We start from the raw sequence: 15,813 nt of genomic DNA on the forward strand, positions 1-15,813 counted from the left end.
GCAACTGGAAGTTTTTGGGCATCTCCGTGGCTCTCTATAACTTAGTACACGATCCTATGACGAAATCTACCCATCTTTTCTCTATCCTATTAACAGGTTTGCCAACAGTCACATATTGTAAGGGACGGTTGAAAAATAATACCGCGTGGCCCTTGTTTGGGAATCTAAATTCCCGTATGCATTGTCTTATTCGTGTACCTGTGCCACCGACGCTATGAACAAAGTGAATCGTAAAACCTTTCGTTTGCATTTCCTTGTTCGTTCCCTGAACAGGAATGCAGTGGATCATGTTTATTATTATTAGATGTTTCCTGTTCTGATTAATAGACTGTATAATTTTGACCCTCAAATACATTGTTGGTTTTGGATGGAATTGAAGAGGCTGATGAATCAGTGTTCTGTTTTTATGTAAACCTAAAAAATGCGTCGAGTCATTTGACCTTTCCTCTGCCAATCTGACTTCATATTCAGGAGATAAAGCCAATGTGAACTTTGGTACTAGGTTGAGTATTTACACATTGTTGCTAAATGATGATAATGGAAAACTAAAAGCTAATTGCAAGCTCACATGATCCATAACTGCTATAAACATGATTTGATATCTTTATGTAGACATAGAAAACATTATTTCGAAAACTAATGCTTATTTTTAATGCTCGGAGAAATGGACAGTACTCTGGATTGTTAAGGAATGTAACATTCCTGGGTTCGATTCCCGGCGGGGTCAGGGATTTTCTCTGCCTCGTGATGGCTGGGTGTTGTGTGATGTGCTTAGGTTAGTTAGGTTTAAGTAGTTCTAAGTTCTAGGGGACTGATGACCATCGATGTTAAGTCCCATAGTGCTCAGAGCCATTTGAACCATTTTTTTTAATGTAACAAGAACATGATTTCTGTCGGGAAACCAGCAAATATATTGTTAAATTATTCTGATGCACTGTTCAGCTACTGTATTTCAAAAGTTAGAGGGACCCAACTTGTGTTAAAAATTGTTTTGAAAATCGCGAGTCTCTAGAATAAGTCATTCTCAAAATCTGTTTCCTTTTCTCTAAATAATACTTATTAATTCTGAAATTAGAATAATATTACTTAATAATTACAGAAACGCTGGAGGTTATGAGGGGTAATTTGAGGGAAAAACTCTTAGTAGAGTTAAAGATACTACTGCAAGTATCCAAGGACAACTACTACTTGAAAACATTTTCCTGGGAAAAAGAGGAAACTATGGATAATCTCATGAGTTTTTATGAAACTGGTTTGAACAGTATGGAAAAAAATCATTTGTTTCCAGGAATGGCAACGTTTTATGCATTTGTATATATACTGAAACTGACTCATGGATGCACTGACTTTTCCACGTCTATTGAAGCAGGTAAATGTTTTCAGCTTTGTGAAAATTTTAATTTTAATGGTATAAATATAAGTCCAGTCTGAGTAAAATTTGCGATCTGAACTTTGAAAACGTAGAAATGAAATGGGTTTGTGTTTTTACAAGTTTCCTACGTTAGAGCTGGCAAATATCTATGTGTTATTTTCATTTCTACTACGTAGAGAGAAATACTACTACGTCGAGAGAAATATTCAGTAAAGAAAAAGAACGGAGCCATTAAGGTAACAGATTTTCTTTAAAAGTTATGAAACGAATAATTCAGATAATGATGAAATATAGTTACAGTGGTCACGAATTTTTTAAAACTGTTAAAATGACCAGAAAGTGTTGACTAAAGCCAAATAAATGAGCAAAAACAGCTGATCGGGTTAAAAGTTTTGAATTATCGCTGGTGTCCCTTATAAGGGTACTGTAGTAGTTGGGAACCCCACCTATTGAATCAACGTTTTAAGGACCCCAGAGTGTTCGGTAATATCCAAGAAACGGTTGAACAAGTGTTGTAACCCGTTTCTTTCTAGGGTGAAACACAGTTTCCTAATATTCTCCCACTGAATGTAAGCCTGGCATCTAATTCTCTTGCAGTTTCATTTATGCTATCCCTCAAATTTAGGTCGCTGCACATGGTAATGTATCCAGTGGTTTGTTGACAATAGAGTAATCGAACAGTAACGAGTCTCTTCGCCTATTTATACGCAATACGTCACACTAATTTACGTTTAGCGTCAGGAAACAGTCCCAGTGGTGACTATCAGTCCTCTGGTGTTATTACCGTGCTCTATAAATCAAAACTTCTGTGAACAACTTAATGCAGTTTCTACTGACGGACATATAACACATCACCGGAGTAAACCGAATTACTTTTACATTTAATTACCTGACATTATCAGAAGGAGTGCAATCTCTATATCAAAGTAAAAAAACTTCCAAAATAAAACTTTTATTTCCCAGCTCGCAGTTGATACTTATCCTGATTGCTAGCTTCAGCAAAGTTATATTGCCATCTTCAGATCATTGGATACGTGAATTGGAACACCATACGTGTGGCACATTGCCATCTGGTCAATGAAAGCATGGAGGTAAACTCACAGAGAAGACACTCCCACGCAACGCTAAGTACACCAAAATAAAAGCCATAACCATATAAGCAAGGCACAGAGGAGTCAAATACATAAGGTAGAACACATCCGCAGCTGTCAGACGTATGTATGTTGATAATCTACAGCTCCGGACGTTCTTTGCGGCTATTCGTTCACCTCGTAAACTCCGTAGTCCTTGAGAAGAAGAACCACCTGTTTCTTCCACCAATCTGTGTCACCACAGGTATACCTGAACAAAATTGTGTTTTGCCTATGTCGAAAAGGATAGAAAAATTTTAGCTTATTATGTATTTTCCCATCACTTCTCATTTTCTGCCATTTCTGCGTTCGGTCAGCTACCAAACTGAAGAATCGTATTACCATCTACAGCGTTGATACAATATTGGCAGACCTAATTCAGTATTTGCGTCTTCTCTCTGTCATCTTCCGTTTCAGTAGCAGAATAGTCACGGAGCGAGTGAGTAACGGATTTCGATCCGCTTACTGATTTTACTTATGATCAACTTTTCTTACTATTTTATATTAGATCAGCTGACAATTTTTTTTTTTTTCGAATTCACTGAATGCGTCTCGCACTCCTGTCCTTACGCTCATTGTTACTTCGTTCAGACCCTGTTTGCCAACTGTACTTTTCGTTTGAATCTGACCTGAACCGTAAACTACAGAACCACTACGTATCTTTCCTATCCCGTGCATATTACGTTGGTATGTACTTGTCTAAGACGTATTGTACGATGCTTCTGAATTTAATCCATTTTTGCTACATATCTTCATCCTCACAATGAGTGCTGAATATTTACTACTCTTCTCAACCAAAAATATTGTCCTACCTTTCTTGACATTTCTCACAACACGTGTAGTAACTGATGCTATCAACCATTATGATCACTGATGCCCTCCTCTATGTTAAAGGATTCGATAAGGTGTCTTGACGAATCTTTTCTCTACCTGCTCGAAGTTATTTTCGGACAGGAGATTTTGAACAATCTCAGAAAAATCTTTCTCTTAAACCAGTTTTAGTCGCATGATTCTCCATTTTTGCAATTCGCTCCTGAGGCAGGCCTTCCCCCGACCTTCTATGAAGCGTAAAGCGTGATTCTGGGTTGTTTGTATGACTGTGGTTTCCATTTGTTTTCTGTCGCTATGAAGAAATTTGGAAGGAAAGGAAGGCGGCGGCTTAAATTCGTTGTTGGCTCATAGTGTAATCATCTCGAATAACACTAACGGCGTTTTGCATTTAACGTAACACGAAATTTAAAGGAGTGAATACGGATTCTCATTTAAAGTGGTGTGAACATACAAAGGTACTTGCAAACAGAATGCCATGAGCATGTTATGCCCCAACAGTCCTGTCATCAGCGTGTATCAGCCACAGTCCTTTAATAACATGCTAGTCATATATACACTCAGTTCTTAGGTATGGAATTCTTTTCCGTGAAACAAATGCACAAAATATGAAAACAGGTTCGAAACTACGGAAAAGCGCCATAACAATAATAACCAGAAATGGTAGTCGAGCTCTTAAAGATCTAGAGCGAGATGTCCACTTTGCAGCAGAGTGTGTGCTGATATGAAATTTCTTGACAGATTGAAACAGTGTTCCGAACCGAGACTGGAACTCGGGACTTTTGCCTTTCGCAGGCCAGTGCTCTACCAAGCTGTGAGGACGGGGCGTGAGTCGTGCTTGGGCAGCTCAGATGATAGAGCACCTGCCCACCAAGAAAGAATAAACATAAAATTCAAAATAGTACTATCTACCAAGGAATAAAAATGTACGATAAATAGCCTACGGTGATTAAAACGACTATTATTTTAAAAGGCCGTTAAAACATACCCATTAAGTAATACGTTCTATACATAGATGTCTTACTTAGATAACATTAAGTAGACATTTGATAAAAATGTACAACATATAAATAATAACAACAACAATTTCACATAACACTTTCTGACCGTAGATTCCATATTTTTTTATTTTCTACAAAAAATTACTCCCAAAGCTATGCAATGTGTAATATTGACTTCTTACCCTCTTTTTGAGCTCAAGATCTGACTCATTTTAGAGGAATGCTGTCACAGTTTTCGAGGATAGGAAATGGGAAGCTGCGGCACACAACATGGAAAGCACACATTGTCGATATGGTCCTGACATCTGCTGACTGTGTGTGTGCGTGTTTTTTTGTGTGTGAGTGTGTGCGTGTGTCTGTGTGTGTGTGTGGGGGGGGGGGGGTGACTGCGCGTCCGTCTGCTGGTGTGTGTGTGTATTGTGAAATAATGTGTGCGCACTATGTATGATGAGCAGCCACTGGAACTGAGGAATGAATGAACAGTGCAGCATAAGCCTTTTACATTATTAAATAACTTCTTGGTAAAAAAGTATTGTGCATTAGGGATAAACCAAATGGGGTAGCCATTGTTTTAACAGATTAGCCTTGCGTTCTCCAATCCGACCATCCTGATTTGGATTTACCGTGACTTCCCTAAATTACTTAATGGAAATGGTGGGAGGGTTCATACTATATGTCTCATCCTTGTCACACTAGACACGTAAGTATGTAAATGCCTATATAAATGAATACTAATAATTTCGTCGTTCTTCATTTCTAATACTCAAACATGTCCGGTATCCTTGTAAAAGTGATCTACAGATAAAACTACATCTCCATCTGATGGATGGGTAACCGTCAATAGTTCCAAACAGCCTCCATGAGATTCTGCCAAGTAGATGATACGCTCTCGACACTCTAACAGTGAATCGTTTTACACAATTTCTCAATTCCTCTCATATTTATTCCATACTGCTAACTCTCCCCAGGATGCACATAGCGGCCAGACCTATATGAAAAACGTCTAGAAGTAACAGAAACTCTCTCTGAATCCGTAAACAGTATGTGAGAAACTTCTATCAGAAGGAAAACTCGCAGGCCTTTCGGTTCACTCTTATCAAGTTTCGTCTGTCTTTGATATTTGGAAATGATTTCCATTTTTTTGCTACATACACTCCTGGAAATGGAAAAAAGAACACATTGACACCGGTGTGTCAGACCCACCATACTTGCTCCGGACACTGCTAGAGGGCTGTACAAGCAATGATCACACGCACGGCACAGCGGACACACCAGGAACCGCGGTGTTGGCCGTCGAATGGCGCTAGCTGCGCAGCATTTGGGCACCGCCGCCGTCAGTGTCAGCCAGTTTGCCGTGGCATGCGGAGCTCCATCGCAGTCTTTAACACTGGTAGCATGCCGCGACAGCGTGGACGTGAACCGTATGTGCAGTTGACGGACTTTGAGCGAGGGCGTATAGTGGGCATGCGGGAGGCCGGGTGGACGTACCGCCGAATTGCTCAACACGTGGGGCGTGAGGTCTCCACAGTACATCGATGTTGTCGCCAGTGGTCGGCGGAAGGTACACGTGCCCGTCGACCTGGGACCGGACCGCAGCGACGCACGGATGCACGCCAAGACCGTAGGATCCTACGCAGTGCGGTAGGGGACCGCACCGTCACTTCCCAGCAAATTAGGGACACTGTTTCTCCTGGGGTATCGGCGAGGACCATTCGCAACCGTCTCCATGAAGCTGGGCTACGGTCCCGCACACCGTTAGGCCGTCTTCCGCTCACGCCCCAACATCGTGCAGCCCGCCTCCAGTGGTGTCGCGACAGGCGTGAATGGAGGGACGAATGGAGACGTGTCGTCTTCAGCGATGAGAGTCGCTTCTGCCTTGGTGCCAATGATGGTCGTATGCGTGTTTGGCGCCGTGCAGGTGAGCGCCACAATCAGGACTGCATACGACCGAGGCACACAGGGCCAACACCCGGCATCATGGTGTGGGGAGCGATCTCCTACACTGGCCGTACACCTCTGGTGATCGTCGAGGGGACACTGAATAGTGCACGGTACATCCAAACCGTCATCGAACCCATCGTTCTACCATTCCTAGACCGGCAATGGAACTTGCTGTTCCAACAGGACAATGCACGTCCACATGTATCCCGTGCCACCCAACGTGCTCTAGAAGGTATAAGTCAACTACCCTGGCCAGCATGATCTCCGGATCTGTCCCCCATTGAGCATATTTGGGACTGAATGAAGCGTCGTCTCACGCGGTCTGCACGTCCAGCACGAACGCTGGTCCAACTGAGGCGCCAGGTGGAAATGGCATGGCAAGCCGTTCCATAGGACTACATCCAGCATCTCTACGATCGTCTCCATGGGAGAATAGCAGCCTGCATTGCTGCGAAAGGTGGATATACACTGTACTAGTGCCGACATTGTGCATGCTCTGTTGCCTGTGTCTATGTGCCTGTGGTTCTGTCAGTGTGATCATGTGATGTATCTGACCCCAGGAATGTGTCAATAAAGTTTCCCCTTCCTGGGACAATGAATTCACGGTGTTCTTATTTCAATTTCCAGGAGTGTATATGCAGTTTCCATCGTCAGATTATATCAACAATGCGACCGATATTGAAGTTCCTAAAAGGTTTTGGTAAATGATTTATAGATACAGGTACCTGAACATTTCTTTCTGAGTGAAGGGGAGATTCGTCAGTGCATAGCGTGTAACTGGGGAGCTGTACGGAAGCAAAGTAACTACCAATAGCGAAGATTTCTTTTGCAATGGAAACCCAATCGGCACCATATGGACTTCCTATTTTTAGCGCTCGTGTTTTACACTGTCATGCAGACTGCTGGTTTTTAGGTGGCTGTACTCACCTGATGATGGAACTCCCCAGGTGCCGCTTCGACGCCGTTCACAATGCGTCCCTGTAGTGCCGACACCCTCTGCTGCACTGTGCCACCTGAAAAGAGACATACGTTTACCATATGCACTTCACAGAATGAACGTTTGGGCATTACTGAGAATGGGTGTATATTCTGTATTATACACTCCTGGAAATTTAAATAAGAACACCGTGAATTCATTGTCCCAGGAAGAGGAAACTTTATTGACACATTCCTGGGGTCAGATACATCACATGATCACACTAACAGAACCACAGGCACATAGACACAGGCAACAGAGCAACACAATGTCGGCACTAGTACAGTGTATATCCACCTTTCGCAGCAATGCAGGCTGCTATTGTCCCATGGAGACGATCGTAGAGATGCTGGATGTAGACCTGTGGAACGGCTTGCCATGCCATTTCCACCTGGCGCCTCAGTTGGACCAGCGTTCGTGCTGGACGTGCAGTCCGCGTGAGACGGCGCTTCATCCAGTCCCAAACATGCTCAATGGGGGACAGATCCGGAGATCTTGCTGGCCAGGGTAGTTGACTTACACCTTCTAGAGCACGTTGGGTGGCACGGGATACATGCGGACGTGCATTGTCCTGTTGGAACAGCAAGTTCCCTTGCCGGTCTAGGAATGGTAGAACGATGGGCTCGATGACAGTTTGGATGTACCGTGCACTATTCAGAGTCCCCTCGACGATCACCAGAGGTGTACGGCCAGTGTAGGAGATCGCTCCCCACACCATGATGCCGGGTGTTGGCCCTGTGTGCCTCGGTCGTATGCAGTCCTGATTGTGGCGCTCACCTGCACGGCGCCAAACACGCATACGACCATCATTGGCACCAAGGCAGAAGCGACTCTCATCGCTGAAGACGACACGTCTCCATTCGTCCCTCCATTCACGCCTGTCGCGACACCACTGGAGGCGGGCTGCACGATGTTGGCGCGGAAGACGGCCTAACGGTGTGCGGGACCGTAGCCCAGCTTCATGGAGACGGTTGAGAATGGTCCTCGCCGATACCCCAGGAGCAATAGTGTCCCTAATTTGCTGGGAAGTGACGGTGCGGTCCCCTACGGCACTGCGTAGGATTTCTACGGTCCTGGCGTGCATCCGTGCGTCGCTGCGGTCCGGTCCCAGGTCGACGGGCACGTGCACTTTCCGCCGACCACTGGCGACAACATCGATGTACTGTGGAGACCTCACGCCCCACGTGTTGAGCAATTCGGCGGTACGTCCACCCGGCCTCCTGCATGCCCACTATACGCCCTCGCTCAAAGTCCATCAACTGCACATACGGTTCACGTCCACGCTGTCGCGGCATGCTACCAGTGTTAAAGACTGCGATGGAGCTCCGTATGTCACGGCAAACTGGCTGACACTGACGGCGGCGGTGCACAAATGCTGCGCAGCTAGCGCCATTCGACGGCCAACACCGCGGTTCCTGGTGTGTCCGCTGTGCTGTGCGTGTGATCATTGCTTGTACAGCCCTCTAGCAGTGTCCGGAGCAAGTATGGTGGGTCTGACACACCGGTGTCAATGTGTTCTTTTTTCCATTTCCAGGAGTGTATGAACGTCCAATTTTGCCCTGATAACTACACTGAAGAGACAAAGGAACTGTTACATCTGCCTAATATCGTGTAGGGACCCCGCGAGCACGCAGAAATGTCGCAACACGACGTGGCATGGACTCGATTAATGTCTGAGGTATTGCTGGAGGGAATTGAGACCATGAATCCTGCAGGGCTGTCCATACATCCGTAAGAGTACGAGGGGGTGGAGATCTTTTCTGAAAAGCACGTTGCAAGGCATCCCAGATATGCTGAATAATGTTCATGTTTGGGGAGTTCGGTGTTTAAACTCAGGAGAGTGTTCGTGGAGCCACTCTGCGACTTCCCTGCCAGACTGGCACGAAAGTCAACCACACAATGATGTGTGTTTGTGTGAGCTAGCACCACTGGGGGTCGTCTTGTCACCAGATACCAATGCCAAGCGCTGTGTACACATTGCCCACATTGTCCAAATGTACAGGCAAGCCGTGCACGGTCGACATGGTACACCACCACTGAGTTGCTCACTGCCACACTGCCTGCCCCTGAGCTCTGCTGTTAGCTGCCGATCAGGTGCGCGACCCATCTGCTGGCTAGTATCATACAGCCCTTGCCCTGGGTTTACTGTCTCGCTGCAGCTTGCAGCCTTGCTGCCCGCCTTCAGCTGGTCCGCGTGAGGGTCTTTGCTTCAACCCTTGGACGTGTCTTCCTCACCGCCAGTGTTACTTGCTGTCTTCCAGTCGGCCGGCCGATGTGGCCGAGTGGTTCTAGGCGCTTCAGTCTGGAACCGCGCGACCGCTACGGTCGCAGCTTCGAATCCTGCCTCGGGCATGGATGTGTGTGACGTCCTTAGGTTAGTTAGGTTTAAGTAGTTTTGAGTTCTAGGGGACTGATGACCTCAGTTGTTAAGTCCCATAGTGCTCAGAGCCATTTGAACCATTTTGTCTTTCAGTCCATTCCGTCTCCACATGAGTGCCATGCGACTCTGACCCCAGCTGCCTACATGGCCATCGTGCCACATCGCGCCTTGTGCTCTCTAATCAACAGACAACTAACTACTTTGCACTTCTCTAATTGATCCAGCAACAGGAACCTGCGCTAGGGCGAAACTGTATTATACTTGGGCCGAACGTCCTATGTACATGGTTGCACAGGCCTGATTCAAGCCAGGCGTGTTAGACATAGCCTTCATCAGGGGCATCACATTCACACTCAACCTTACGGTTGAAAACTATCTGGACTCGGACCACATGCCTGTAATACTTCACATGAAAGAAAGACTGGGGGACACAGAAGCCCTCAGGATACTGAACTATAAGCGCGCGAATTGAACCCTGTTCAAGGAAACGCTTGATAGTCATATTGCGGACACTCACGAAACTGAGAACATGCAGCAAATTGATGAGGAGGTGAAGGGTCTTATTACTGCAGTCCAAGACGCAATATCTGACGCCATTTCACATACAACACGACAATAACGGCCATTCCCCAGGAAGTTCTGGGCCTTATCTCAATGAGGAATCACCTCAGGAGATACTGGCAGCGTACCGGGCACCTGTTGTATAAACTGCACACCAGCAGACTCCAGGAACTAACTCAGGAGAAAATATAATCCCTTAGAAACGAGCAATGGGGGCAGAAACTCGCAGGGCTAGATACGACATTTCCTGCTATATGGAAGCTAGCCAGACACTTCACCAACATTACATTCTTACCCTACAAGCACCAGACGGCCCTGCATACTCCGCAAAGGAGAAGGCAGAGGTTATGGCCTCAACACTTGCAGTGTCCTTCATGTCGAATCTGGCGCCTTCAGACCCAGTATTCACACTTGAAACGGACCAGAAGGTTACACGACTTGTAGCCCATGCCCATGCACGAGGAAATCAGATGCACTAACACAAATGAGATTACTTGGGCTATCAACCATACCAATGCTAGGAACGCCCCTGGTCCCGATGGCATTCAAAACCGTGTCCTCCAGGAGTTCACGGATAGCGCCGTAGAATATCTTGCACACATAACGAATGCCATCTTACAACTCACGCACTTCCCTGAAATTTGGAAGGTGGCCGAAGTCCTGATGTTCAGGAAGCCAGGGAAAGACCACTCCCACCCGCAAAATTTACGACCCATCAGTCTGCTGTGCTCTCTCAGCAAGATTGTTGAGAAGGTAATATTAAAACGCATCACTAGGCACTGCATCGCCAGTGACACACTAAGGCCAGAGCAGCACGACTTTAAGAATCGCCAGTCAACAACACAACTACTCCTCCGCTAGTTGAACATATAACACGAATAAAGGTACAGGGTCCGTGTTCCTGGACATCGGCACAGCTTTCGGCCGCCTCTGGCATAACAGCCTCATACAAACTAATCTTCGTTGATCCATTGTGAACCATGGGACAACGGCTGGCATGTATTTCTTGATGCAATAATTCACCAACAGCTGTACGTATTGTAGAAATTTATTTTATGAACTTCTTATGTGCTACCAGTTTCGGCATTACATTCATGCCGTCTTCAGGCCCCACACGTCATAGTCGTAAAATCGCTATACACGGAAGGAGCCATATAACTGGATCCATGAATCAAATCGTTATGTAACAGCCTGGCCACCAAGAGCTGTTGCATAACGATTTGATTCTCGGATCCAATTATATGGCTCCTTCCGTGTATAGTGATTTTACGACTATGACGTGTGGGGCCTGAAGAGGGCATCAATGTAATACCGAAGCTGGTAGCACATAAGAAGTTCATAAAATAAATTTCTACAATACATACGGATGTTGGTAAATTATTGCATCAAGAAAATTATTGCATCAAGTCATACAAACTAAGCGATGCTGGTTTCCACGACGGACTCGTACTTCTTATACACTCATACCTCAGGAACGGATGTGTCAACACTGACGTGCAGGACAAACAATCGACATAACATGGTATCCAAGCTGGAGTACCCCAGGGAAGCATTCTGGGGCTCATCGTGTTCAACCTCTACATTAATGATCTTCCAGTAACACAAAACACGACGTTAGCCATCTACGCGGATGATAAAGCCATCCTTGCGCAACATTGGAAACCGTCGAACATTAATTGGTTCAAATGGCTCTGAGAACTATGCGACTTAACTTCTGAGGTCATTAGTCGCCTAGAACTTAGAACTAATTAAATCTAACTAATCTAAGGACATCACACACATTCATGCCCGAGGCAGGATTCGAACCTGCGCTCGGAGCGGTCGCTCGGCTCCAGACTGTAGCGCCTAGAACATTAATTCACGAATACAGACGGCACTCAGAACTGCCGAACCTTGGCTGGAACGATGGCGTATTAAAGTAAACGTCGACAAGTGCGAAGCAGTTCTGTTTACACGCAGACCGAAACTACTGTGCAAACATCAACACAGTAGACAGATAACGCTACATACATGCCCAATACGTTTTCGAGAGAAAGTTGGATACCTCGGCGTCTGGCTGGACCGGAAACTTACATGGGGTGACCACATCGAGTACGTTGCCAACAAAGCGCACGCGAGGCTGAAACAGCTCTACCCAATGCTCAACAGGGAAAGCACACTAAATAGGAGGGTGTCTAGGTCCATATACACGACGCTGATCAGACCTCTGACGACGTACGCAGCTCTCGTATGGGGATATGCAGCTCCTACACGCCTGTGGCAGCTGCAGATCATACAGAACAAAGTGCTACATACCATTACCAACGCTCTACGTTAGACTCGCACCGTGGACCTTCACAATGAATACCGTCTTGAAAACGTCAAGGAAGTATTCAAAAGGTTTGCCACCTGACTATACAGGAACTCGAGACAGACGTACGCAAACATCGCAGTATCAACACCCTGCGAGACCTCACTTTAGTGAAAACTAACTCTTTATGCAGAGATGGCAGTAGACCTTTTGTATTGGCTATCATGCCGGCATGGCCATGGAGGGGCTCAACCCTATATTAGGAAAGTTACCAACAGGAGACATCTACAGTAAGCAGTTCTTTTGGTTTATAATTTTATGACATGACCGTCAATTCTGATTTTAGAGAGGGTTAAGTTGTGGACTACAAGACAAATGAACTAGAGTTACGACAGATAGGAACAAGTGAGTACTTAACTTAATTTTTTTTAAGGTTACTGAATGGCCTAGACTTAAACTATGAAAAAAATACCGCAGTTCACACTGCTTTGAGCACTCAAACATATCCCACCTCGAATTAACCTAGTATATCGCCAAGATATTATAAACAAGGTAGAAAACAGTAAGTTCTTAGATGTTCATATTGATAAAAAATTGAACTGGAAGACCTGTATAGTATACTTACTAAAATGTATAGTTTGGCTACTTTTACCCTACTAATGAGTGTCAGAGTTGGGGAACTGGAAGACCTGTATAGCATACTTACTAAAGTGTATAGGCTGGCTACTTTTACCCTACTAATGAGTGCCAGAGTTGGGGATAATGAAGTCAGTAAGTTAATATATGTTTCTGATTTCCAGTATTCTTGAAGGAATGGTCTCAGAAACTGTATGGTTTACCAAATTGTGCAATAAATTTCAGAGAACCATCGAAGCAGCAATAATGATTTTCTTTCTTACTTGATGACTAGTTTCGAGCCTAAGAGCATTACCGAATCGTCCCAAAAATCAGAAGCCAAACATTAAGTACTTTGTACATTACAAAACAGTTCCACAGCACAAAGATAACAAATGACAATTGGTACATACAATCAAGCTATGTAGTTATCTAAGTGTACATTACGACAACCATATGGGTGTTCATTCTATTTAAACACATCTTTTAATGCAGTGCAGGCCTGAAATTCATTCACCTAAGTGAGACACTGAAGTGTGGGAGGCTGTAGGAAGAGTAGGACAGGAGGCGGTTATCGTCTAGCAGCAACTTTATTTCAAATATATTTTTCCCTTCTTTCAATTTTCTGTAAAGAGATTAACAGCACATGTGGTAACAAACATTACAATACACATATTTCAAATACAAGCAAAAATCTATATCATGAGATATTTAAGTTACAATTTGTAACGGAAGCAAAAAGGTGTCTATATGTCGTCATGCCGGTGACATACTCAGCAAATCAATGAAACCTATTCTGAACGCCTCGCCGACACTAATACGAAAACAAATTTTCAGAATACCGAAAAATAGATCCACAGACAAATTTTTATTTACTATTTAGTACGACATGGTAATATAAGAAACTCTAACATGGAAAGACCATACATTCTTGTATAAAACGTATACAAAAATAATGATAAAACCACACAGTCAAGTGTAAACGAAATTTGTTATCAACAATCCATTTAAGTTTGAAAGTAAGAAATATATTCATAAGTACAATACTACACGAAAAATAATTTGCATTATCCTTTAATGAATCTAACTTCGGCTCAGAAAGAACAAAATAGCAAGCTATAAAATTATTTGACAATCTTCCCACTGAAATAAAGTGTCTGAAAAATAGCAGAGGCGTTTTCAAAAGTAGATTACAGAGGCTTTCCCAAAACAACTTCTTTTATGCCATAGAGGAATTCTTGGGTAGAGATATAAAAAACTATAAATAGCCAGCACGCAGCCATATAAATACTATTTTTTATTTAGTTGCATGTAATTGTTATCTGTTTGTTCTCTTTATGTTTTCCACTGTGAGTCTGATGTGTGGAACAAGCAACGAACTAAATCCGGAAGGCAGCGAATGTTGAGCACAATCTCTACATCTAATCATATCTTCTACACATATCACAGATTAAAATACCTCACCGGGTTTTTCTGTCTATATGTGAATCCTAATCTCAGGAACTAATGTAGGGACTATGTAGGGGTACAACTAATAGATTTAGCACACTGGACTCGCATTCGGGAGGACGACGGTTCAATCCCGCGTCCGGCTATCCTGATTTAGGTTTTCCGTGATTTCCCTAAATCGCTCCAGGCATCTACATCTACATGACTACTCTGCAATTCACATTTAAGTGCTTGGCAGAGGGTTCATCGAACCACAATCATACTATCTCTCTACTATTCCACTCCCGAACAGCGAGCGGGAAAAACGAACACCTAAACCTTTCTGTTCGAGCTCTGATTTCTCTTATTTTATTTTGATGATCATTCCTACCTATGTAGGTTGGGCTCAACAAAATATTTTCGCATTCGGAAGAGAAAGTTGGTGACTGAAATTTCGTAAAAAGGTCTCGCCGTGACGAAAAACGTCTATGCTGTAATGACTTCCATCCCAACTCGTGTATCATATCTGCCACACTCTCTCCCCTATAACGCGATAATACAAAACGAGCTGCCCTTTTTTGCACCCTTTCGATGTCCTCCGTCAATCCAACTTGGTAAGGATCCCACACCGCGCAGCAATATTCTAACAGAGGACGAACGAGTGTAGTGTAAGCTGTCTCTTTAGTGGACTTGTTGCATCTGCTAAGTGTCCTGCCAATGAAACGCAACCTTTGGCTCGCCTTCCCGACTATATTTTCTATGTGGTCCTTCCAACTGAAGCTGTTCGTAATTTTAACACCCAGGTACTTAGTTGAATTGACAGCCTTGAGAATTGTACTATTTATCGAGTAATCGAATTCCAACGGAGTTCTTTTGGAACTCATGTGGATCATCTCACACTTTTCGTTATTTAGCGTCAACTGCCACCTGACACACCATACAGCAATCTTTTCTAAATCGCTTTGCAGCTGATACTGGTCTTCGGATGACCTTACTAGACGGTAAATTACAGCATCATCTGCGAACAGTCTAAGAGAACTGCTCAGATTGTCACCCAGGTCATTTATATAGATCAGGAACAGTAGAGGTCCCAGGACGCTTCCCTGGGGAACACCTGATATCACTTCAGTTTTACTCGATGATTTGCCGTCTATTACTACGAACTGCGACCTTCCTGACAGGAAATCACGAATCCAGTCGCACAACTGAGACGATACCCCATAGCTCCGCAACTTGATTAGAAGTCGCTTGTGAGGAACGGTGTCAAAAGCTTTCCGGAAATCTAGAAATA

General features: G+C 44.2%; 1 protein-coding gene across 1 annotated transcript in view; it reads right to left on the reverse strand.

Moving 5' to 3' along the window:
* Positions 1 to 15,813, reverse strand: part of LOC126291597 (trypsin alpha-4-like) — an 82,519-nt gene that overhangs the window by 62,502 nt on the left and 4,204 nt on the right. Inside the window, exon 2 of the mRNA XM_049985172.1 lies at positions 7,200 to 7,285. Coding sequence (XP_049841129.1) covers positions 7,200 to 7,285 — 86 coding nt within the window. The remainder of the gene's footprint in view (positions 1 to 7,199; positions 7,286 to 15,813) is intronic.

Source organism: Schistocerca gregaria, chromosome 1 (assembly GCF_023897955.1).
Source record: "Schistocerca gregaria isolate iqSchGreg1 chromosome 1, iqSchGreg1.2, whole genome shotgun sequence".
Taxonomy (NCBI): domain Eukaryota; kingdom Metazoa; phylum Arthropoda; class Insecta; order Orthoptera; family Acrididae; genus Schistocerca; species Schistocerca gregaria.